General features: G+C 49.8%; 9 protein-coding genes across 9 annotated transcripts; 5 read left to right on the forward strand and 4 right to left on the reverse strand.

Moving 5' to 3' along the window:
- Positions 1-2,759: 2,759 nt before the first annotated feature.
- Positions 2,760-3,357, reverse strand: EPUS_03806 (uncharacterized protein; the record flags this gene model as incomplete). The annotated part of the gene is made up of 2 exons (XM_007802113.1): positions 2,760-3,102; positions 3,200-3,357. 2 exons carry the CDS (start codon positions 3,355-3,357, stop codon positions 2,760-2,762), a joined length of 501 nt encoding a protein of 166 aa, XP_007800304.1.
- A 2,528-nt stretch (positions 3,358-5,885) lies between these two features.
- On the reverse strand, positions 5,886-6,614 carry EPUS_03807 (uncharacterized protein; the record flags this gene model as incomplete). Its single annotated transcript, XM_007802114.1, has 2 exons — positions 5,886-6,399; positions 6,463-6,614. The coding sequence occupies 2 exons, from the start codon at positions 6,612-6,614 to the stop codon at positions 5,886-5,888; spliced, it is 666 nt and encodes a 221-aa protein (XP_007800305.1).
- A 2,955-nt stretch (positions 6,615-9,569) lies between these two features.
- EPUS_03808 (uncharacterized protein) lies at positions 9,570-10,745 on the forward strand (the record flags this gene model as incomplete). Its single annotated transcript, XM_007802115.1, has 1 exon — positions 9,570-10,745. One exon carries the CDS (start codon positions 9,570-9,572, stop codon positions 10,743-10,745), a length of 1,176 nt encoding a protein of 391 aa, XP_007800306.1.
- Positions 10,746-11,268: 523 nt separating this feature from the next.
- Positions 11,269-12,164, forward strand: EPUS_03809 (uncharacterized protein; the record flags this gene model as incomplete). Its single annotated transcript, XM_007802116.1, has 2 exons — positions 11,269-11,358; positions 11,643-12,164. 2 exons carry the CDS (start codon positions 11,269-11,271, stop codon positions 12,162-12,164), a joined length of 612 nt encoding a protein of 203 aa, XP_007800307.1.
- Positions 12,165-12,617: 453 nt separating this feature from the next.
- On the reverse strand, positions 12,618-15,254 carry EPUS_03810 (Mitochondrial escape protein 2; the record flags this gene model as incomplete). Its single annotated transcript, XM_007802117.1, has 3 exons — positions 12,618-13,165; positions 13,220-14,983; positions 15,038-15,254. 3 exons carry the CDS (start codon positions 15,252-15,254, stop codon positions 12,618-12,620), a joined length of 2,529 nt encoding a protein of 842 aa, XP_007800308.1.
- A 2,379-nt stretch (positions 15,255-17,633) lies between these two features.
- EPUS_03811 (uncharacterized protein) lies at positions 17,634-18,528 on the forward strand (the record flags this gene model as incomplete). Its single annotated transcript, XM_007802118.1, has 2 exons — positions 17,634-17,811; positions 17,879-18,528. The coding sequence occupies 2 exons, from the start codon at positions 17,634-17,636 to the stop codon at positions 18,526-18,528; spliced, it is 828 nt and encodes a 275-aa protein (XP_007800309.1).
- A 1,815-nt stretch (positions 18,529-20,343) lies between these two features.
- EPUS_03812 (uncharacterized protein) lies at positions 20,344-21,091 on the forward strand (the record flags this gene model as incomplete). The annotated part of the gene is made up of 2 exons (XM_007802119.1): positions 20,344-20,707; positions 20,760-21,091. The coding sequence occupies 2 exons, from the start codon at positions 20,344-20,346 to the stop codon at positions 21,089-21,091; spliced, it is 696 nt and encodes a 231-aa protein (XP_007800310.1).
- Positions 21,092-21,346: 255 nt separating this feature from the next.
- EPUS_03813 (uncharacterized protein) lies at positions 21,347-21,928 on the reverse strand (the record flags this gene model as incomplete). Its single annotated transcript, XM_007802120.1, has 1 exon — positions 21,347-21,928. The coding sequence occupies one exon, from the start codon at positions 21,926-21,928 to the stop codon at positions 21,347-21,349; it is 582 nt and encodes a 193-aa protein (XP_007800311.1).
- Positions 21,929-22,623: 695 nt separating this feature from the next.
- EPUS_03814 (uncharacterized protein) lies at positions 22,624-23,640 on the forward strand (the record flags this gene model as incomplete). The annotated part of the gene is made up of 1 exon (XM_007802121.1): positions 22,624-23,640. One exon carries the CDS (start codon positions 22,624-22,626, stop codon positions 23,638-23,640), a length of 1,017 nt encoding a protein of 338 aa, XP_007800312.1.
- Positions 23,641-24,315: the final 675 nt, after the last annotated feature.

The raw sequence follows: 24,315 nt of genomic DNA on the forward strand, positions 1-24,315 counted from the left end.
CAATTCTCTGCATTCGCTGAGAGAAGTTCTTCAACTGCAAACCCCCATAGTCCGTCCACTGACAGCATGGACTTTAAACCTTGTGTGGATCGTTTGGTTCGTCTCGATGCGCCACCCATGGTGCCTCTACTAAGATGACCGTAGCCATTTACCAAAAATCTGGAGTTGAATCTCCACGGGATCGATTTCGGGCGGATTGGGAGAAATTGGCGTGAGTTCCTCGAATGCTCCTCTTGTACTGGCTGATTAGAGTCCGCAAACTTCGGATTTCAGGCGAGGTTCGCCCTTCCGCTCCGGACATGAGCAGGCGCGTCGAGCATCTGTGTGACAAGGTTGTGGAGAACGGACATGGAGAATATTTTAAAATTGAGCGGGTAAGATCTAGGCCGAAAAATGCCGGTAAACCATGAAAATATAACTTCGGATAGACCGTCACTATCTATAGGTGCTTCGGAAAATGCTATATGCCTGAAGGAAGAAAACGAAGGTAGTCTAGCGGACTGTAATACGTCGGTGGCCGAACTTTCCCACTGAAAGGCGGCAGACAGGCTTACATGATTCTAGGTGTCCAAAGGTATCTGTAACTTCCAACATTTCTTTTCATCACTGCCTAAACCCTCATTCTGAGTTGGTGCGGCATGACCACAACTCCTCCAATATGGGTGAAAGTTTGACAGACCTGAATGATATCATGGGAACCAAAGACAGGAACAATACACAGTTGAGGCCGATTTCTCAATCAAGCTACCAAAGGTATGATGTGGTAAAACTGGATGACGACGATGAATACAAGCCCGGAGTCGAGCGTGCGGCTGGCGGAAGGAGGGAAGCTCAGAGCGAGGGTAAGAGCCTGCGAGCCATGTCAGTACTGCAATCAAAGATGGGAACAGTAGACCTTGACCTTCCTCTCCCAAGCTGAAAACCAGTAAAGGGTCCGCTGTCTCGACTCACACGCTTTCGCGGCTCGGCAACATCCTCGTTGTACTCACAATCAATGCTGCTGCTCTCTCTGCCTTCTCCGCATGTCGAGATACTTCCAGCGCCTCTCAAAATCCCGACTATTCTTCTGGGTTCTGTGTTGTGTCGTCTGCGGCTCATCTGGGAAGGGGTTCTTTCATTCTCTCCACAGTGTGGTAGTTGCTGGCATACATTTGTGGCTCCTGTTTCAGATGTCGCCCACGATGGCCAATAGCTGAGGTGATGTGAGCAACTTGTATGGTGGTGGAGGTGACCTGCCTTGATGGTAGGCCTCATCCTGCGACAGCAAGGGTGGCCGCCACGCTCCTACAGTAGACGGTTTTGAAACTTCAGTGGAGATTGATTCTGCCTTACTTTGTTCCATTTGTACTCCACTGCTTTTGTAGTATTTGCAATGAGCTGTTCACGGGGCTGCAGTGAAGCAATCGGACACGCTGAAGATTTCACTGCAGAGCGCTGGTGATCGGCGCGTGTGCATGTTGCCGGCGCTGAACTCAACATTAGCAGGGTAGCTTCAGACGTCAAGAGAAGCAAGTATTGGAGTAAATGGATAGTAATTCGAAAGATGAATGATGAAAACACTGAACGATTCGATCAGACGCATCATTGTAGCTCAATAAAAATTGAATTTGCTGTTGGACACAAACTACGATAGATCTGACGTGCACTCTGCGAGGATGGTCAGTTCAGAAAGCTGGCGAGGTAAATTCTCTTCCTCCTTACATTTCCATCTCCAGCGTCTGACTCCAGGAGGTTGAAGCAAAGTAAACCACGTGTTAGAACTCTTCACACCACCTAATGCACTTTAATAATCCGACACCCTTTCCCCCCCCATTCACACCTCCAAGGACTTAGAGCATCAGTCCCGTGATAACTTAAGACTTCAGCAACCCCTTAGCCGCGCATTATGACAAACCAGCACCACAAGTCTTCAGCTAAAACACCAATGCGGAAAACAGAACACAGCATCCCGGCCTCAAAGGGTACCGTAGGACCGCGTCGACTGCTCTCGAAAAGGCAAAAGGTTGAAATGCATCCCACAGTCGAGTGCAACAAGAAAGGGCTCAAATAAACCCGATCCAAGCTCCGTCTGCAGCCAGAGAGGAAAGGGTTCGAAAGTGAGATTTCTTGGGGCGGGGGGGTACTTTGGTATTCTCATCATCGTCCTTGAGAGGCAAGCAATTGACCATTAAATCAGATCACAGCTGACATGTTGGTCTGCTCTCATGTGGAGGAAAAGGAAAGAAGAGAAAGAGAAGGGGGAGAGAGACTGCGCGGGCGTTGGTATTTGTAGTCGGTGGAGAGCGGGAGGATGATGCCAAGCATTTTAACATATGACCACTAGGCCGAATTTGGGAGGCGGGATCTCCAGAGTCAGGGGGAGCTTGGCACGATGTTACATCTAGTCACGCTGAGTTGATAAGTCAAAATCAGCTAACATATGACCAAGCTCGACTGAAGTTCACAGGGGAGAATTGCTTGAGCACTGTTGAAATGAGATACCCTCTGTCTGCACATGGCAGTGTGGGAGTGCTAACTAACAAATACTGAGTGAAGGTGTGCTCTCAGCTACTCAAGCTGCTCATCATCTCGAACTCTGACCGACCTGGCGATGGCTTCGGAGCTACTTCTATGTATCGCCCATGGCCTCATAAGCTGAGCATGTGAACCAGCTGCCGCAAAGAAAATACACGGTGAACTCCTCCCAGTCTCTCAGAAGTGACCATAGTCCACTAAATGCGTCTGCTTCCAGCTCGCGAACTATCCACTCGAAAGAGAAGTCATGCTGGACTGCCGCTAACTTCTTCCTCAGCTTCTTCCTCAACCTTAATACCATCCGCTTGATCCTCGTTCTCATCAATAGCAGCATCCAACTCAGCGTCTTCGACTTGCTCTTCATCGTTATCTGAATCTTTCTTGTCACGGACAGCCTTCTTCTTTGCTGGTTTGTCATTGTCCTCCGTAGTTCCTACGGCTTTACGCTTACGCCCAGTGGCAGCAGAGGCATTCTTCTTTGTTTGCTGCTTGGGAATGACTGAAGGGGCAACTGCGGGAGAAGTAGTCGAGGCTGGCGTTACGCCGTTTTCAGTTTCTGTAGCCTTCTTGAGCTTGGAGAATTTCTGACTAAAAAGATTGTTAATGGTTTGAGGGGATGGATGGATAACTTCGCGGTAAGACAGTAGCAGCATGACAGATCATCAAATCAAACCTTCAAACATACCTGACGGCAGAAGCAGTAATGCCATTACCCATAGCTTGGGCAACGAGATTCCATGTCGCAGTAGAAGGTTTCAGATCAGCCGCAGTGATTGCAAGTATGAGCATGTGGCGTTCGAGTTCGGGTGTCCATGTTGTCCCTTTGCCACCTCTTGCAGGCATCTCGATTGCGGCTTGATTTGCAAGACGTTGAGGGAGAAAGACGTGTCAGAGGGAAAGGGTTGACGTGGATTAAGATGTCGTTGAGAATCTGAGCGGATGATGATGAGAGAGTGATAAGATTTGCTAACAGAAAGAAGACTATTGGGGCTGATGTGGTGATGTCCGGGTAACTGTGAGTTGTGGAAGTGAAAGATGAGGTTTTAAGGTTGAAGACTACCTTGAGCCTGAAATAGTATATGTTGAGGCCTTAGCGTCCTGGAGAAGATCACGGGTTAGGCTCTCGCCTTAAAGCCACATGCAGACATAATGTCAGATATAAGAGGGCCTTGGTATGGTACAGGTCGAAATTGCACGCAGCATACAACATTTGGAAGAATTGAGCACAGGCATCGGACGAAAAATCCAGTAATAGACGCCACTCGACTTCGATCATCCAGAACACACCCCAGGTCTCTCGTTTGTCAAAGGACACCCAACGATGACTCCACAAGAACAACAAAAGCCTGTAGGCTTGCTCGAACGGACCAATCTGCCGTCGGAGCTTGCTGAGTTGAGTCTAGATTCGAGTTGCGCGTAGGTGGTATCCCGATTACATCTGCGAAGGTCAGGTGGAAGATCTTTCTATATATCAGCGGCTTATCGCAGCTTCATTACCTTGGAGATCAGTTGCTTGAGCTCTACTATCCGCCGTTCTTCCTTAGTCCTAGTGGCTCCTATGATGTGCAATTCGAGTTCTTTCGACTCGTGTCTGGGTGATAGAAGTCGTGGAAGAACCTTCCAGGCGGTTAACGTTGCCAACATCCTCTTCATCTCCAATCACAATAACTGGCTGGTACCGGGTTTCTGTGCTCCGATGCTTTCTCTGGCGAGCCCGTGTTTGGACTGTGGAACGGCCGCCTGAAGATGTAGACCGGGCTGAAGCTGCTTCAGGATCCGCTAGGCGTCTGTTCTCCTCCTTCCACTAAGATGGGGCGTTCAGCGTCTCCTCCATCTCGCGCAAATAGATATTTTTCTGTCCTCCGCCGCGAACCTGGCGCAGCGTCAGCATTTCCAAACCCTCATCGCAACGACAAGGGTAGACTTGCATGCATGTAGCGTCAGGTAGATTCATTATCCGCGAAATTCTGCTCCATGCAGCCTCCTCAAACCGGTGCCTAACAGTACCTTTCTCTACTGTGATAGCGTGGAGAAGTTCAGCTTCCTGCTTTAGCCTCTGGATCTCGGTGGATCTTGACATCCCGAGTAAAAGAGGCGGAAAAGCCTAAGCGGGGATTGCTGTCGTGAGAATTTACAGCTGTGGCAGCACCAAGAAGAAATTGTGAGGTAAAAGAAGGGCTTCAGAGAGAGAAACTGACACGCTTTGCGTTTCACGCGCGAGATGCAGATACAGTTGCTTGGCGTATGAATTCTCAGGCTACGTAGTAAGTTGCAATATGCCGCAGTCAGCTCATCTAATAGAAGCATTCGACAGGATGACGGAAAACCAATACAGCTTTAGACAGTAAGTTGGTTACCACGACCATACTTGTTAAGTTCAAATGCAGAGGCCTTTCCGGTAATGCAGAAGCTCCAGAGCAGGTGTGAATACAGCAACTTGCAATCATCTGAAACGGATCCTGTCGACTTCTCAAGGTGCGGAAGATTTAACATGATGAACAGCATCCAGGCAGGTCAGAGGACTTTCCTTCCAAACGGCAGCAATGTGCAATACATCGCCGAGAAGACGTATCACGGCCAAATTGACAAATTTCTGCCCTTATTCTCCCTCTCCCAGCCGTACGGTATCAAACACCTGCGTTATATTTCAGCCACGAATGAGCCCATGAAGTACATTTTCCTTCGCACATAGAGGCTCGCTGAGCTTTAACAAGGTTGAATAAAACTCTGCTCGGGTACGGTAGCACCATCAATGTCCTTTCCTAGAGCTATGAGGAGCTGCGCTTCAGCGTGGAGTACGTTGCACAATCTACCGACACCTCATGAGGGGTGTTGAAATTCTGCATGTCAAATGGCTAGCAATGTTAAGGAGTAGATGACATCGAAGAAGAAGAACTTGAAGTTCAAATAGAGCGGACAATGACCTTGGCAGTCCAGCCCAGATGCAGTCTAGTTAGGTTGCCGCCTGAAACAATCCACACGTTATTTTGGATACATGAATGGCAAACGCGCAAGCATCCACCAGTGGAGCGCTCAACAGCAGCTATCAACTTTATTTGAGGGTTCGGGTAAGTTAACGGCGAAAGCGCGGCGAGAATTGAGGGATGCCAAGGCAGAGTACGAGGAGGGAAGATAAACTTTCACGCACTGTTTGGAAATCTCGATCCATGATATGTATTGAGAATCAGACCAAACAGGCTATCAGGTGACCTTAACCAATCCGGCCAATAGCCGAGCCCGTGCCTGATCCAATGATGAAGCAAAAAGGTATCTAAGATATAACTGAAACGCCAGTACGGAGTAGTTACGACCCAATAGCAAGCATCAACCTCTATCCTCCGTGGCCAGCTGATTTGCTGACACCTAGTCCATTATTGCCCTACTTTTTGCAACAACGCATTTCCAATAGCCTTCAAGATCTCTGTCTGGGCAATCTCTGCGATATTAGACATTCTCGAGTCCCTACCGTCGACCGTAGGCTGCTTAGCCGGAAGAGGAGGAAGAGCACCGGAGCAAAGAGCACTCGAGGCTGGAGAGGAGGCAGCACCACCGTCGACCTTGTTTTGCTTCCGAAACCTCTTCTTCTTCTCCTTGCGTGTTTCTATATTGTCGTTTTTCTGCTTCTTTGACCATTTGGACTTCTTTCCCGCTGGTGCAGAGACTTGTGTTCTCTCTTCCGCCTCGGAGTCGCTAGTTGAGTTGGATGTATTATCGGATTCGTCCTCTTGTCTTTCTACCTCTTTCGCTATCTCGCGTCCTGATTTACCCCATTGGTCTTGGTGTCTTGGCTGTACTGCACCTGGCGCTGCTCGGACGGCGGTCTGAACCGCCTCAATTTCGCGGCAGAATGCTCCGCCTTGGTTCACGCAGTAATAAAATCGACTTCTATACGAGACGTTAGCCGTTGCTGATGAAAGCTACAAAAACAAGTATAGATCGTCCACTAACCGACAAGAAGCTTGAGTAAACTGCCCGTCCGCAACAAATCTAGCGACTTTCGGCCATTCAATTCTGCCGTTGGGCAGGGTTTGTACAGCCGCAACCTTGAAGAGTTGAAGATCGAGCTCCGAGTCGTCTGCCCAAAGCCTTGATCTTTTCATGTTGCGTGTATATCGTTGATATCTGGCGCAGTTCTAAGTCTGGGTACTGGGAAGAAGATGGTACTCCAATATCGTGTGATGTCACCATCCTAATGGAAGAGGAAGCGACATATTTATCTCCTCAAGTCGCGTCTCTCACTCCTGCCACCAGGAGACGCGACGTGATAGTAATTAAACAAAATGGAAGGAATTTTCAGTCATGACATGCTAGCCCGCGCCATAGCTTTTGATAGCTAGAAACGGGTTGCTGGTCAATGCTTCAAGTAATCTAAGGAGTACACCGTGTTCAGGTCAGGATCCTGCACATCGAACAACGAATTGACAGGAAAACTGGGTGCTGTACGGAGTACTCCGTAGTGCTTTCAATATTACAACTTGGCTGCCAAAACGACCACAGGGGTCTGCATTGGACAGAGCCGACTGTCCGAGGCTCTACGTAGTAATCGGCTCAATCTCGTACCAGATTAAGTATTCACTTTCCAGTGCCAAGCCAGTGTTCTGACAGGCAAGCCCCCAGATTTTCGGCTATCTCTGTGGGGATCCTTGTGAGTCTAGATAGCTAGTCCAGAAAATATCCAGATGGCTGGTATTCCAACTTTCGCGGACAGGGAGAAGTGCTTGCATCAAATTTTGATTGGTTGCTGTTAAGAGTTATTTTTGAGCCCGGCCATTTCTCGCTGTGGGGCCCACTGGTGATCTCAATGACAGGCAGACTTTCGATACACACTATGAGTCAGTCAGTACGAAGCACGAATGTGTTACGATTCATCACTGCAGCGAAGCTGAGATAGAGCTGTGGGTTACACAGCATCCAAGCACGAGGTAGATCGGAGACAAGCCCCTTTTTTTGGGCCCGGAGGCCCTGAAGCAAAATCTTGGCTTGACTGCATGCGGGGACGGAAGAATCTCGGTCCAGAATCTCGGTCTGACGGCCGCTAGAGCGTGGCTGGGTAGCTAGCCATCTCGTTTTAGCTATCAGCATTTAGTCTCTTAGACCATCTAACACTTAGGAGATTGAGATTGGGGAGGACAAGGCCTATGAGATAATATTACACCTCGTAAGTAGCACTTTAAGTACCTATAAAGATAAGGATCTAGTAACTAATTTAAGCATCAGTAGATGTTAACCCTTACACTATTAGTTGGCAGGTCAGCCTTTGTCCAAGCTAAGAAACCCTAGCAGCGTCACACTGTCCAAGGGGGTCAACTACTTTTGAAGCACGACTCCGTACGGAGTAATTGGATCCTTACTACGTACATAGTACAGACCCTGGCGCACTAAAAGAATTGAAGTCAGCACGAGCTTTTGCCAATATGGTGAAATCGATCGTACGATTCTTTTCCATTCCAATGTACTCCGTATCCCCTGACCTAATCTTGCAAAGTAGCGGTATCTCCCACAGAAATTGCATCGCTCTCCTAGCACTCAGGGATTGCTAGGAGACGACATGTTCAAGTACTATGTTTTCGTCACGACCTAATCATTCTACCTGATGCCAGCCCGCAGCCCCTGGTCCTGCTAATGTATTCCATAAGCTGATCTGGTAGGTTCTTTGCTGAGTCAATAATTCAGTGTGATGGGATGGCTAGGGAAGCGAATTTGACAGCAGCCGCAATCGGTGTTCAAATACGATGATAGTGTCTTTGGTCCCCTTCTGTGTGGTTTCCCTCATAACATAGCAGGTACTCGCCGAGAATAAAAGCACCTTCGTCTTCGAGAGAACAAGACACTTACCGAATGATCGATACTCTGGAAGTGAGTTCCACGGCAGAAGAGGGAAAGCTCCTGACGGGTGGCACGCCACAACGTTAACCTCCCAGACCGTCACCTCGATAGACCAATGGCGTAGCTAAACCTTGCATGTCTTCGACTGAAACATCCCATATTTTTTGACAACACTACATATTTGATGACGATGCATCAATGATGTCTGTGTGACGGAAAGCCACCATGCAGACGGGCAGCGGCCGCACGTATCCGAGTGAGGGGATCCGAAGACCGCTTGATATTGAGGCAAGGAAGGCCATCATGCCGATTACTTGCAATTGGGTACGTCTCTCAGAATGTGATATGATGCAGGTGAAGGACGAAGCAGACTATTCAAGGTTTGCCCCTCTGGTCCCAGAAACTTCTTTGACACACAAAGTCTGGATATTAGTAAGAATAGTCTCAGAGACGAAATCAGGGCATGGAAGTCAGATGGATCCTGCAAGCGCCCGCCATAGTAACCTGGCGGTCTTATGAGATTCGAGCATTCAGTTGACTTCGGGTAGAGAGCTGGTTGATGAAGGGACTGGAGGAGTTAGGTGTTGTTCAAGCGTGGCTCGAGATTTGGACTCGGTACCTGTGACAAAGACTATTCCATCTGATACGACGAGTATCGCTTGAATCAGAGAAGTATCCATGCCAGGTCATGCTGCAAATGCGCCCCTCCCCCTCCCCCCCCATGCACGTGACTGTCCTTCCAAGGCTATGTGAGATATATCTCAGTTCACGAACATAGCATATGCGGAATGAATACGGCGCTACTTCTGCTTCGAATCAAGCAGGACTGCAACTGGTTTTACAAAGTTGAAAGTGTTCGAAACTCTTGTTGTTGCTACCTACCTGCTAGGCTGGCACGCACTTGAAGTGTTTGTTTTCTGAGATCTCATGCCTTCCGCTTATGTCATTACTGCTCACGCCCACCATTTGTCTTCACGAAGGCGTGATCTTTCAAGTCGAAGTTGAGTCAAAGAGTTGAATCAATAAGGCCAGCCTCTTGTCCTACGTGATTCCCGCTTTCGTCTCCAATCATCGTTACCTGAGAATGCCTGTGGTTAAGAATCTGTGAGACAATGATATGCGGCTGAAACTCTGCTTCGCTGTACTTAAGCCAATGAACTTTATGCCTAAGAAGTGGGGGCACATCTGTCAATCACTTGGTCCGGCGTATTCTGAAAGACACTGCAAGTATGGTGACTATCTTTCGACTGTCCGTTCACAAGCTAAGGTGTGTCAGAAATGAATGGAAGAGTTTGATGAAGGAGGAGGCCGCAGAGCCATCTTCAACAGTCCCAGCCCCTCTTCCCGGGAATTCTATATCTTCGACGACTATCAAGCAGCCTGACGATGACACTTTCGACGATCATGATGAGGAAATTGAAGCACTGCTTTCTGACCCCAAACACGAAAGCCCTAGGTCTTCTTGCAAGGCAAAAACGCCTGCACCTGTCGAGCAGTCCCCCAAAAAGAGGAAGGGCAAGAAAGTTGCAGCAAATACATCAAAAACCTTGAAGACTAGAACGGAAGAACAGTCTGATGATAACGAAGAAAACGATGAGGCGGTCTCTTCACGTAAAAAACGTCGAAAAACCGACAACGATGATGCTAAACCGGAGAGGGAAGATACGAACAGCAACAGCTTCCGTAAGACTGCTCTGAAAAGGGATGATGGTCATACACTGGTCAAGCCTTATATCGACTCATATCGTCCATCGTATGAGGATAACCGGATTCGCTACGAGAGTAATGGGTCCGTCATTCGGCCGAATCCAAGGCATAATACGCAATATTTTCAGAATGCCCGACAGGGTCCGAAAATACCTGAGGTACTCGACACGCGGCAGCAACCAGAGTCGGGTGCACGAACACCATATCATGGTGGCAGAGAAACACATCCTCCGAGGACTCCAGGACGACAGAACATTGAACTCTCACCACCCCAGCATAATCCTCAGGGTCCGAAGAATCCCCAAAATCAGTACAACCATTCAAAACAAGCTGGCGGAGCAAGATGTCGAGCTTGGTCTCCTGCGAATCGTTCTAGCCAGAATTCCGGTTCGAAGACTCCTGGGTGGAACCAAGCCAGCCGTGCCTATGAAGACGCTGGGTCAAACACTCCTGGTCAGTCCCAAAACCATCGCCCTACTTCGGCTCCAAGGGGTCGGACTCCAGGTTACTTCGTCGACAACGAATCTAGTCACTCCTGGAAGCATGGAAAGTCGCATTTCAACTCGCAACAAAGACGCAACGAGAACAACCAAAACCCCAACAACCAGCGACAACCATCCTCTAAGCCGACGTTTACCGGTGGAACCCACCATCGCTTCAAAGACGAGCAAGATACCGCGCTGTTCGTTTCTCCATGACGGTTTGTAACATGTCCGGAGTTGGGGGGATGTCGAATTTGTGCAGTAAAATTGTGCAATCGGTCTGGTAGGAACAAGCTCTGCGATAGCCCGTAAGGTCTGAACACTGAGTGCTGAGCATACGAGTTTCGCTCTCAATGTATTGATTGTTGCGGGAGGAGACGGTGCCGCCTTCGAAGGTTCTACATGAGGTCCACACTTTTCCTGTGCCTACTTTCAGTCAACCAATGTTTCCATAGACGAACACGGGCTTCTCAAAAATCAAGTCGGATCAGCTTCCGATCTTCCACAAGCCTTGCTCTCGGTTTGTGAAATAAATTCTGCGAAACACTTCCTCATCAACCTAGAAGCTTCCACCATCCACATAGCCAGCGTTCATCCACTTTCACTCTCTTATAACATCAACTTCAATCCCACACATACATCTCCAACCACGTTCACACATACTTCAACACATCGCTACGCCCCCGTCACTTGCACTACCCAACAACAAACACCCTCCCTATCATCGCCAAAATCCAGCATGTCGACCGCGTCACCAAGCAAAGAAATCACCCCCTCCGACGCCGCATATCTAGTCCAGTATCTGCAACACGGCAGTTCGTCCGTCGTGGTAAGTATTTCAACCATCTCTTCCCTGCTGTATATCCCTACTTTCAAGATTTCCACACCTCTCTCCTCCAAGTCACCCCGATAAAGGCACTTAGCACCGAGCCTACTCTCATCATCTGCCAGTCCCCCATTCTTTCCCGCTCATTTTCATTCATCATCACCTCAATTCCACCTGTCTTCTCCACCCCTCCCCCCCCCCCAAACAGAAAAAAGCCTCTCCACTTTCCCCCCCAAAAAAGCCACCCTGCTGACAACAGACGTCACCTTTGCCTTTTTGTTTTTCAGCTCAACGTCCCCGCCATAGCCGCCGCGATGAACATAAAACCACACAACGTGACGTGCCGGATCAGCAATTTCCGCAAGAAGTACGGCTTGAATATCGCTTGTACCAGTGCTGGCTCCGCTGCTGCTGCTGCCGCCGGTCCGACTGGTAAACCCGGAAAACCCGACAAGCGGGGCACGGGTGGAGGTGGAGTGTTGACGGGGAGGGTGGCAAAGGCCAAAACTGGAACTGGCGCTGGTGCTGGTGCTAGTAGAGCAGGGAAGGGGAAGGCGAGCAAGGGGAAGAAGAAGGCGGTTCGAGAGAAAGAGATTTTGGAGCACCTGATGCACGGTGATGATGGGGATGGGGATGGAGAGGAGAACGGAGCTGAAAGCGAGGCCGACACCGATGAAGAGGCTGGAAACGTTGAGGTGGACTTGGGGAAGAAGACCAAGGCCAAGGCCAAGGATGTGCATGTTGAGATGGATTCTGACGGAACCGGAGATGGAGCGGAAGAGAGGATCGTCAAAGAGGAGCAATATTGAGGACCCCGGTGGGTTGGAGACGTTGCGATCTGCCTTTTATTTGGGGGGATCGGACGTATGACTTGAATTTCTCAGTGGTAGCGGTGCGTGCTGAAGATTGGTAGGCTCCCTTGATATGGGGATGGTGGCCCTCCGGCCCGTGAGGAGCTTGCGCTGAGCCTCGATGATTAGAATCAGTGTACTATCCAGTTGGCCAGCAGGACACGCAAAATCTCAAAAGACTCATCACATTCAGCAATGAGGACGCAAAATCCCGGGACTTCTTAATCAGTGGAAGAAGTTGAAATTCGCATGATTCTTGCATGATGCGCCAGACTGAGTGGGGGTATCTGAAGTACAAAACAAAAACCTTCCGCCCCTGTACACCTTGCTTGATGCTTTACCGATCAAATCCGTAAAGAGCCTCGTCAGTTCGGTAGCGAGAGATCTTCAACAGATCAGAGTCAAACAACTTCAGTAGAGTGCCATAAGAGTCTTCTTCAACTTAGCACTTTCCTGCTCATACTTCTCGATCTTGCTCTGTGACGCATCTGCCTTAGCAAGCAGCCATTGCACCCTACTCATGAAGCTCGGTCGGGCATTCGCCTCTTGTAGCAGCTTCAGCTCATTCTCGTATTTCTCGATATTCTTGGTCTCAATCCCAACCAGTTGCGTGTAGACTGCTAGATCCATTCTGCTCCTCAGGACCTGGTCCTGGGTCAAGTACTTGAAGGCAGCTTGGTAGACTGGTCTGCCTGGCTTGATTGCATGAGGCCGACCATTAGATGATTCGATGGTGATCAATTCAGCGCTCTCGAGTGCCTGTAGGGTGGACTCGCCGCCGTCTTTGTATATCTCGGAGAGTAGAATCTCGTTGTACCGCAAAGTTTCTTCGTCGGCGAGCTGGCTAATGAGTATCCAGGCCTGTTGTGGTGTCCATTTCCTAGTATGTGCATCCCCATCTAGAATAAACATTTTCAGAATTTCGGAAGCAGATTGTTCGATGATCTCCTGAACGGCTTCTGTGGACCAAGTCAGTACTCACGCATAGACTTTAAGAACGGATTCCAACACACTCTTGGGTGATTCGCCAGTCTTGATCCTGCGAGCCAAGAATTCCAGATCTGTAAGTCGTCCTCCCAGAATGTTAATGGTCTCGTCAAGTTCATCAAGATGGGATTGAGCTTGCGCTTCCAAAAGCGGCTGGTCTCCAGCACCATCCTCTGCATCCCGTTCCAGATGCCTTATTACGAAACGCTTCGCGGTTTCTGGCGAGCAGTCGCTCAAGATGATCTGGCGGAAAACTCGATCCGGAAGTGCCTTACTCAAGGATTTGGAGAACGAAACATCATTCGTCAAGAAAATAACATGAGCAATGTTGGTAGTAGTCAGTGCCGCGGCCCATTCCGCGATCTTGTCGTAAACGAGATGGCTTTCATTAGCCTTGTGTAAGAAGTTATCTATGACCACAACGGGACGGCGCTCTGGATGTGCCTCCAGGTACTCGTCATCACCTAGATCAGCATCCTTATCAGTTTTCTTGCGACCCGACAATGCGATTTGTTTCAACGCTGTTGCGGTGTTTCCCCATATCTTGGCTAACTGCGTGTCGAGAGTCTCGGAGAAGCCTGTCTTGGTACCAATCGTGCCTTGTGCAGCCAAATCAATCAAACTACTGATACTATTCAGCCAAGAGAAGACTGGCTTGTAACCGACCTGAGCAGCTGCGGTGGAAATTGTTGCACTGTCCCCTCTAGCCTCTTGTATAGGCTTGCAGTCAATGACCAACTTGTACTTACGATCTTCGAGTGCTTGGTCCAAAACCAGTTCCCTTTTACCCGAGCCTCGTGGACCTTGAATAACAATGAAGGTGTCAGCGGTCTCGATGAGCCATGTCCTCAGCTGGTTGATAGCTCCTTGTCGATCTTCAAACAGAACCTCAAGGCTGTCATCGTCCTGCTTGCGTCTTCCAAACCGGAATATGTCGTTGGCGCGATTGACCTGGTTCCGTACCCATTGACCGACCATGTTCCCCTCCAAATGGAATGCTTGCGTGATATGAGTTTTGATGAAGAATGTACGTATTGGGTCAAAGATTGCGACTGTTAGAGCAGCCACCAAAGCTGCGACTGCAGGAATAACAATCCTTGGATGATTGAATAGCCAATCCCGGATCCAGTGTGTTTTTGCTTTCTGCTCAAAAGAGATCTTCAACAATGTGCCAGACGGTCCGCCTCCTGCTTCGGGGAGAATTTTAAAGCCGTGCATGCAATTCTTGGCCATGACGCCGAACCTGACCCTGGTATAATCGACCACTGCGTACCTAGGAAGGACTTTCGAGTCTGATGGCTGGGCTTTGATATCTGCAATCTTGCCATATCGACGAAACAGTGAAAAAATGGTCTCCTGTGTCAGTTCCGCTGCCGAAGCTTCAGGAGACGACGCGAGGAATTCCACCCTCAGCCTGGCGCTTGGTATTCTATACAGGTCCTCGATCCACGGTCGGCCTTGAACCAAGAATGCACGGACCCTCCGCATCGGATTGAACCATGGGTTTATAGGATGTTCTTTCAAATACTTCTTCAAGGTGGTTTCCAGCTCTCCTTTTGAAACAGTTCCGTCGTGTGAGAATTTGACAAAGGCGCCACCTTCTTTTACTCGGGGCAGAACGTCAGTGACTTGCATTGGTAATGAATCGGGTAGTGCCCGATTGATGACCGTCATTGGGTCGGCAGCGGCAAGGTTTGGGTTGTTCACTCTCTTGAGTAGGGCCGGAATCGATCGATCAACGTTGAGGAAAGGGATGCGCATGAGCCATTGGAGCCTCAGTGGGAAGATATCTACACAAGTGTGTTAGTTTGAAATAAGTCTTCTGAGCTGTGCCTCGTTCGTACTGTCAAAGAAAAAGATGCCTTCGTTGGGACCAGCGTTGATATGGCCAGCCTTGTTTTCTCCTGCCTCGAGTGTAGCACACCTCCGGCCCCATGCCTTTCCTGTCCTGGCTTGCCTTCTTGGACGATAGCCGTTCGCGGTGAAGAAATACTGTCGTCTGGGGAGAGGCATGAGCTTTGTCGTTGTGGGCATCCTACCGAAGTAAGACAGCCCGATCATGGTTGAGCACCTGTTGGAACAGCTAGTAGAAGACGCATTCCGCAGGCGCCCGCTATTAAAGAGATGCTAAGGGATATTATCTGGACTGAATCACAGTTTCTTCATCTTGGTGTAACACTGATGCTGTTCTGCTATACCGAGCAGATACTCCAGACGCGGAGCAAGCTCGCGCCACACTGTGACAGAAGTTGGGATTTGTGGCTAATTGACCTACCCGAGTCGTCACACAAAGCCACACCCAGCTCCCAGCCGAAAATACCAAGATCCTCAACCCTGTTCTTGCGTGCAGCTTCTGCTAAGCGGGAAGAGGCCATCGTAAGACAATTCCAGGTTAGCTATGAAAGTGCACTTAGATTATGCCTTTCTGTTAGATTGCTTAGAGTGTACAAGGATGCATAGCTTGGTCGTGCATGACCCGATAAGATCCCAACATCTACAACGTATTTTGCCCAAAATATGGCCATAGTATGACCCAAATATACTTATTTACCATACCATTTTGATTCTTATCTGACAGAATAACTGCCTTTCCCACTAACGGCACTTAGTCCATATCTTTAGCCGAATCACTTCCACTTCCAATTGAGACTCGTTCCTCAAGCTTCTGTGCAACTATCTCAACTTGCAGCTCGTATTCAAATCTGCTCAATGCGAAGAATTCGCTATAGCATCCGTCGTGTACTAGGTCTTGTGTGCGTCTGGTGAACTCAATAATGTGCAAGTTCGGAAGCTCGATAACATCTTGGTCTCGTTGTCCGATGTAGTTGTTTCGTCCCTCCACTGCTTCTCAAGTCTTTTCTCAGCACACCAAATGTTTCGTATACGCAGCTCAACGGCTTAGGTAAGACTCTCGTAGTCACAGAGATAATACCCCTAATCATGCGACAGTGAGAGGTGACTGGAATGCAGATGCTCCCGTAGTGCAAAATCGTCGTCTACCGCACCATGCATGGTTTCCGGCTTTTAGACTACTCATCTTGGCCTGCCTTGAAGATGTACAAGGTCAGCCCTCGATGCCAACCTCTGGAGCCCGCCGTGAATACGAAGGCATGGACCCAGGGCAAAATGGCTCATGCGGACCGGGGACAACAACCCTCGTTACAAGATCACGCGATCTTTTGCAGATATATCTGGAAAGTCGAGGTCAAGTCAAGAAAAGACCGTACAGAGCTGTTGAAGTACAGTCCCAAAACAGTAATTCCGGCTGCGCTTACACTCGCGAGCGTGAGCTCTGGAATCGGCCAGACGATTTGCTGGTACCCGATAGGCCTGAACATGTTGTGTAACTGGGAGCATGCAACGTCAGACCCAGTTTGATGGCACGAGCCCTACTCCGTACGTACCCATGTATGCAGGGAAAAAGAACAAGGGGGGTGAACAGAAGAATCAGGAGGCCCAGACTCTCAGGGAAGAATATTCGCGCACTGGGCACTGGGCAGCGAGCCACTACCGGGTGCCAACCAAGAAGAGAGATCTAGCGCAAAGTTAAGCCGGTCGGTTCTCTGGTGACGATGTACCGATTTCGTTGCTGTATTTCGTTTATCTGGCTTCTCTAGCATCTTTTCCCCAATATTTTACCTCATTTGCTGGGAGGAGATTGGTCAATCCCTATTTTGCAACAATCTTGATTGGACACTCAAACCCATTTCTCGGCAGCACCGAATATTACTAGTAGTTAATAGTAACTACGTACTATGTAACTGCCGACAGAAAGCGACCAAGTCTCCGGGGAGGGAACCTGCGCTAGCTCATGCGCCAATATTCGTCACGCTTCAAGTTCAAGCTGCCGAGAGCTTCTGCCAATTCTCCACTCCACATACTACTACGGTAGGAGGCATAAATATTGTTGGCTCCAAGCTAGAAATTTGGTAAGTGACACAGGATTGACGAAGATACATCTTACTAAAGGAGTATTAGTCCGGTTGGCTCCTAGGCCAGTGCCAATCATTATCATCCCTAAAGGGTCAAAGATTTACTGGCGCCCTAGGGGACGCCGGGCCCTCGTACCGAAAACTAGCTAGTACTAATCTACGCTAACATACTTATGCCTCCTACCATAGTAAGTCTGTTCGACAACCAGCATCGCCATCAATCAATACTTGCCTGCCGCGCAATACTTCTTCCATCATTGGCTGAGCAGCGAACTGAAATTGATTTGGATTTGCCAGCGCCTTGGTGTGGCGTCTATGTGGGCCGAATCCACCGCTTGCCAAGCACTCTACTGATGGAATTACGTGCCCGTTCGAGTTGCCCCTTGGCCGGGTTGGAGCTGCCAGCAATCCAGACTTTGGTATATAGTGCTCATGGCTGCTGCACATTCGTTCTGAGACTCGGCACTCCATCTCATCTCCCATTCTCACACCGCTGAACACCGTCATCATGCTCGTCAACCTCTTCTTGCTCATCGTGGCAGCGAAAGAAGCCCTAAGCTGTGCACGACATGACAATAGTCAACGCCATCCGCATCTAGGCAAACGCCAGACTACGACTAATCCGGGACGTGCTGTAACAGACTGGCGTTATGAGGCGTCCTTCAACTGGGGCCTCCTCAATCCAAGTGTGTTGTTCTTCTCTGGAACTATGGCGGCGCAATGCTACCCTCGGATACTGACTGCTCTCACTAGACTACGCTCTATGTCAACAAGGAACTCAGCAATCTCCAATCGCGTTAGGTTTGAATCAAGGCATTTCACAGGCCCACCAACCATATTTCGAGGGTTATACTGGAAACGTTACGGGTAATTATTTCAACTGGGGCTATGGTCCGGCCTTCACTTTATCCCATCCCGAGGATGAATACACGGGTCTTCCCAGCATGACCTTCGACAACGAAACGCTCTATCTTCGTGGATGGCATCTTCATGCTCCTGCCGATCATAGCGTTGGGGGCGACCGGTCGAAAGCCGAACTGCATATGGTGCACGTGAACGAGGAAGGCGAGGAGGGTGCCGTGCTCGCCATTCGCCTTGATCCCGGTGCCTCTCCTTCGCCCTTTTTTGCTCAATTGCCACCAATGATTGGCTTCAATGACACCACGCAAATCATGGGAGTGGATATCAATCCGCGATTGGCACTGGGCGGCGTGAATGAGTTCAACGAATTTTGGACGTATCAGGGAAGCTTGACAAGTCCACCCTGCAAAGAAGGTATCAGGTGGTTTATCGCTCGATCCATCTTGTTCACCAGTGTCGATCAGATGAAAGAGATTTTAGGAGCGAGTACATATTCGGCGAGGGCGGAACAGGAAGTGTGGCTGCATCAGATCAACGTCTGATGACATTCTGAGCTAGAAGCAGTGGTTGGAGACTATGAACTCGGTTGTCTTTCCTGGCACATCCAGATCCTAGCCACGTCCCTTTCAGGGGTTTCTTATCAAGTAAATGGAACAAGATATGTATATAATCATATATATGTGTGTATATATATGAAAAACTGAGGAACACGTTCACCTGAAGATGCTCTAGTATTGGTTGATCCGTGATGGGTCCGTGATGGGTCCTCCACTGTATGCGATGATCCCTTGGGCCTTGGGGACAGTAAGGCTGGAGGATAAAATCATCGTGAAAACCACCACCGAGATACATACCCTACCATGATTCATGGGTGTGATCAGTACCAGCTTCTCAACCCAAACACGTAACGAAAACGTGGCCTGGACCACTGCATTGCATGATCGGCCCACCTTCCTAGCTGCTTGTTGATTACTCTGCATTGCATGAGTATTACAAATCCTTGGCTATTAATCCGGTAGAAGAAAGGGTGTGACACCAAAGTATGGAGGATGCACAGGCATACCCAGGAGCTTCAATTGTATTGTGCAGAAACTGGTCTAAGAAGGAACCTCTGAGTTGGGTTTTGTTACCAGTCATAGAAATGCAAACACGCCAAGTTTATACTACGTCAATCGCTTAATGGCTACTCTTCTGGCGTGATGTAAGCTGGAGTTCATGTATCTCTTCGTATCGGAGTTTTGTGGTGGTAGTACCACAACAGTACTCAGCAAGGCAAAGTCAATGGGTGTAAGAAAAAAGTAGAGGTATGGGAAAAGAAGAGTTCTATGATGTCATGTCTGGAGACAGGGTGTGATTGAGAGGAGGATGCTGCCCATTTGTTATTGACGATGAATGCGTGGTCGTAGGGTGTGCAGCGAAAAGGTTGACCTTGAAGAGTTGGCTGTCGGAATGAGCGCGCTTGCTGAGGTTAAGTAGGGGTTCAGACCCGACTCCTTTCAGTGCTGTCGATTGTCAAATTGTTTTACGTGGTACGCTTCTTTGAATGCGGAGAAGGGTTTTCCGAGGAACCGGCGGCCCCTGGATGACCAATTCAGGGGTCGCTGAAATTTTTGGATCCTTGAAATCAAACCAATTTTGGCCGAAATTTACGAAAATTTATAATAGAATTCGAGATGAATTTTAGATGCAGCTCAAAGTGCTCTGTAATCTCAATATGCTGAAGGCGGCCCGTTTCCAGCGTTTTCGATACAACAAATGAGAGCTATATTCGTCGAAGCAGTTGAGGGTGTTGATTCTCGCGGCGGTATTCAGATACTACGTAAGCAAGCTTATGTCTGATAAGATTCAATCGCTCCCTACTACTAGTCCGAAGTAGTAGTATCTACGTCATCATCGGAGTATCTTCGGAAATGTTGGTGTACTAACTTTAGTGCAATGAAGACCAGTTTCACCACTCGACAAGTCCTAAACATCCCTCTCAACACTTGACCCTCCAGAAGCGCAGTTGATTAGCGCTAGCCCCCAGTTGGACTAAGATAGGCCACAGATCCGTGTAGGATTGGGCTTGGAGATGGTCTATTCGAGTGCATGATGGTGAACGGACCCCTCGAGTCCAACTCTCTCTGTGATTGAGATGCTCTCACCCGCAAGTTTCACAGCCTGTATAAAGATGGGGCCAAGATGATCACGACGTCAATATAAGGGGGCCCACCTCTCCATCTTCTTGAATCTTCCACGACGACCACAAGCCCAAATACCCCAAATACCAGTACTGACAAGCCACTAACCACGAAGAAGACAAATACACACCACAACAAGCCCTATCCCACATCACCTTCTTTTCAAAGCCGACTACCATGCCTCCACCAACCAAGCAAGTAACCCGCGACTCTCTCCTTCCCTCCATGCGCCTCGCCCCGGACGCCTCCCCCCAAATCTACCGCCTCACTCCCACCACCGTCGCCAAAACCGGCGACCTCGTCTCCCTCTCCGAAGCCGCGGTGATGCGCCTCGTGCGCTCCAAGACCTCCATCCCCGTCCCCCAAGTCTTGGACGCCTACATCCGCACCGAGGACGGCAGCGGCCACGGCTGCATCATAATGGAGTACGTCGAGGGCGAGACGCTCGACAAGGCCTGGGAAGCCTGTACCCCGACGCAGAAGGACGGCATCGTGAAGCAGCTGAAGTCAAGACTCGCGACCGATGGGCCGAGAACCTATGGTACAGCTTGTACCGCCTTCAAAAGAAGAAATCATACGCACGGTCTTTGAAGCCGGCCTGGCCCGCTCGTTGAGGGAACGGCGCCAGAACACCTGGATCGACATGGTGTGTCGCTTCATCGACGCGCTGCCCCACAACCACCAAATCGTGCTCACGCACAACGATCTGGCCCCGCGGAACATCCTGGTGCGGGAGGGGAGGGTGGTGGCCCTGCTGGATTGGGAATTGGCCGGCTTTTATCCCGAGCATTGGGAGTACGTCAAGACGCTGTTCTGGCCGGAGTGGAATTCTAGCTGGATCAAGGATGGCATTGTGGATCGGATTCTGGATCCTTATACCCTGGAACTGGCTTGTCTGTTGCATGCGAGGGATATCATTTGGTGATAAAAGAATGTAGATTGTTGTCTAGCTGACGGTGATAGAGAGTGATCTGGATACAAGCAGATATTTTTCTAAAATGAGGGACAAAAACAAAATCCGCTCGAGATCCTCCTTCTCGACCGAATTCAGCCACGTTCTGTCTCCCGACCAGCAGGATCCTTGAACCATCCTCCACTACATGTCAACCTCCGCTGTGATTCCTGCATCTCTACCTACGTCGCAAGCCGGACTTGCCCAGCCTTTGGCTGCGGGCGGGTCTCACTTTTTGAGAGGGCTGGACGTCTTCTTCGGCGGAGGGCTGGGCGTCTTCCTTGGGGCCGGACTCGGGGTGCGGGAACGTCCCAGCTGTTGCGGGGCGGGTGATTCGCCGCGAGGAGGAGTCGAAGGACCAGCAGCACCCTGGATGGCTGGTGGGGGCACGGGGTTTTTAGCACGATAATCCGAAGCCGCTTTGCCCATGCGCACGTTCTGGTTGAGACGTGCGGCATTCCCGGGGAGGAGGAGGCCTTTGTTCTCCAGTTCGGCGACAACGGACACGACGTAGGTTTGGCATTGTTGGGGCACGATGCGTTGGGCGGCGGCTTTGACCTTGTTGACGTCGGCGGGGGTGATGGTGCCGAGTTTCTCGGTCGAGGCGATGCCGCGGCTGTTGAAACGCTTGCCTGCCTCGATGCTGACTTTGTAATCGGTGCGCTGGGTTGGTCCGCCTGTGGAGTGGTACCAGGTGCTGGCCATGGAGCCCTCGCTGCGGAGCAACAACATCCAGTGAGGCGCGTTCTCGTCTCGCTGGACGCAGAGGGCGAGGTAGACCTCGATGGGGAGTTTGGGATCGAACGCCATGGTGGGATAGTGAGGAACTGTTTTTGAGTAGGGTAGAATGGTACAGCTATTGTGATAGAGTGAGTTGTCTTGTCGAGAGAGTCCTTAGCGGAATCTCCATCTCTTCTTTATACTGCCAGTCTCCAACTTGCACAGTCATCGAGAGGATCTGGTCTCCCCGAGGTCGAGACCTGCTGCGTTTTCCTTGCACTTGAGAAAACCCTTCTTACAGATCCTCCGTCTTCCATGGCTGCTGATGAGAAGGCTCCCATTCTCGGTTACACTGCGATCAGTACTCCCAATCCCCCCCAATGCGGACTAGCGTTTGGCCCCCATACCCACACCAGGATTACGAGTAAGGCCTTGAAACTCCAAGGCAGCCCTGCACCTCGTTGGCACCCGGGGGAACCACATCGAGCGGTCGTCTGTATGTGACAGAGGATTCGTTGCAGAGGTGATGCTCTGACATGTTAGACGCTTCAAGAGGGATTCCTGCCAGGATCAGGGGTTGAGACTCGTGCTGGCCCAGCTCGGCCCTAATTCATGAGCTCTAACATAAAGCCCAACAAGTTGGAGAACATACTCACCAAGAGAGAGCATCGTGAAGTTCCAAGTCTTCAACAAAAATATATAAGTCGACCAGCGGTTCCTTCAGAGAGGCAAAAGGGAAGACTGATAAATACCGGAAAGCTGACCACCTCGCCCATTCTGCCAAGATGGCCAATCAATCTCCTTCAGATCGTTCCAAGAAGACTGCTTCCAGTCGTTATCCCGAAGTCCTGGTCAAAGGCCCAGCCAGTGGTGTCCACCAACAAAGCTTTATCATCCTTCATGGACGGGGTTCCGACGCCCTGACATTTGGCGCAGTGCTTCTGGAGACCCCAATTCCTGGTTATGGCAACTTAGCCAGCGCATTCCCTAATGCCAAGTTTATCTTTCCTACTGCCTCGAAACGTCGCGCAAGAATTTACAAACGCTCGCTCATCAACCAGTGGTTCGACAACTGGTCTCTTGCGACGCCAGAGCAGTATGAGGAACTCCAGAATGACGGATTGCGCGAGACAAGCAAGTATATTCATGGCTTGGTGAAGGCGGAGGTGGAGAAGGTGGGTGCAAGCAATGTGGTGTTAGGAGGATTAAGTCAGGGGTGCGCGGCCAGTCTGGTGTCGCTGTTGTTGTGGGAGGGAGAGACGTTGGCGGCGGGTGTGGGCATGTGTGGGTGGCTGCCATATCGAAAGAAGATGGAAGCTGTTCTTAGAAACAAGGATATAGGAGCGTCCAGTGAGGACGAAGATGAAGATGAAGGTGATGATATCTTTCAACGGGCTGGCGATGATCAGAACGAACCAGGAGAAGCTGCCCAAGGAGACAAAGAACAAGAGTCGAACGAGCTCAACGACTTGACGGCAGCAGCAACCATCAAAACAGACACCTCCCCAGTGATCAAAGCAGTGGAGTTCTTACGCGATGAGATTGAGTTCCCACGGACCACGCACGCAGCAGCGCCGGCAGACTTGAAGCTGCAAAATATTCCACTTTTCCTAGGTCATGGTGTGCTAGACGAGAAAGTTTCCATCGATCTGGGCCGTTCGGCGGCAGGCTTCCTGGAGGCCATGGGGGTTGATGTTCAGTGGAAAGAATATGCCAGTCTAGGTCATTGGTATTCGGAAGACATGTTGCGGGATATGGTACTCTTTCTGGAGGCACGCACGGAGTGGAAAGTTCATCGATAGGACAAAGATAGATGTCAAGGCTGTATGGCGGCTGTCGGCCGGTTCTGCTACTTGGATACCTATTATTCGCCTGCATTTGATTGGTCAGTTTCTTGTACAATTCTGGAACAAACTCGCTGTATGGAGTACCATGTAGCCTATTTGTACGTATTATCTACGCTCTCAACTCCCTCGTCACTTAGATAGAACTGCGTGCCTCCTACTCATACTAGGAGGCAGCCTGTCAGTTACTCAGCACTCAGCACGTCAATTTGCTCCATCCACGAATGCAGCCGTCTTACCTACCTTGCAGTCTTTTGTCACGGCCCCAGCCCCCAGACCACAGCTCTAGGCCTGCCCTCAAACCATCCTCCCATCGTTCTTCTCCAATTCCTTACTTCTTTCCTTGTTTTTCTCGTCTTACAGCCAAAGAAAACAAAACAAAGAAAACAATCTTCAGGTGCAAGGGCATTGTTTGCCACAAAACCATTGTCTTCCAGTTCCATTATTCCACCTCTTCAGCAGGACTTGCACGTTGAGACGTAAAGGAAGCCTGCTAATATTTTCCCATTATAAATTCCTCTCCTTCTCCAGATGCAACCTCTCACTACTCCTACACCCTAACCACCAAGCCCACAATACATCGAATCACTAACAATCACCCCCCACCCAGCTCTCAGCATGCCTCCCCCAACC

This window comes from Endocarpon pusillum (genome assembly GCF_000464535.1).
Source record: "Endocarpon pusillum Z07020 unplaced genomic scaffold scaffold1533, whole genome shotgun sequence".
Lineage (NCBI taxonomy): Eukaryota > Fungi > Ascomycota > Eurotiomycetes > Verrucariales > Verrucariaceae > Endocarpon > Endocarpon pusillum.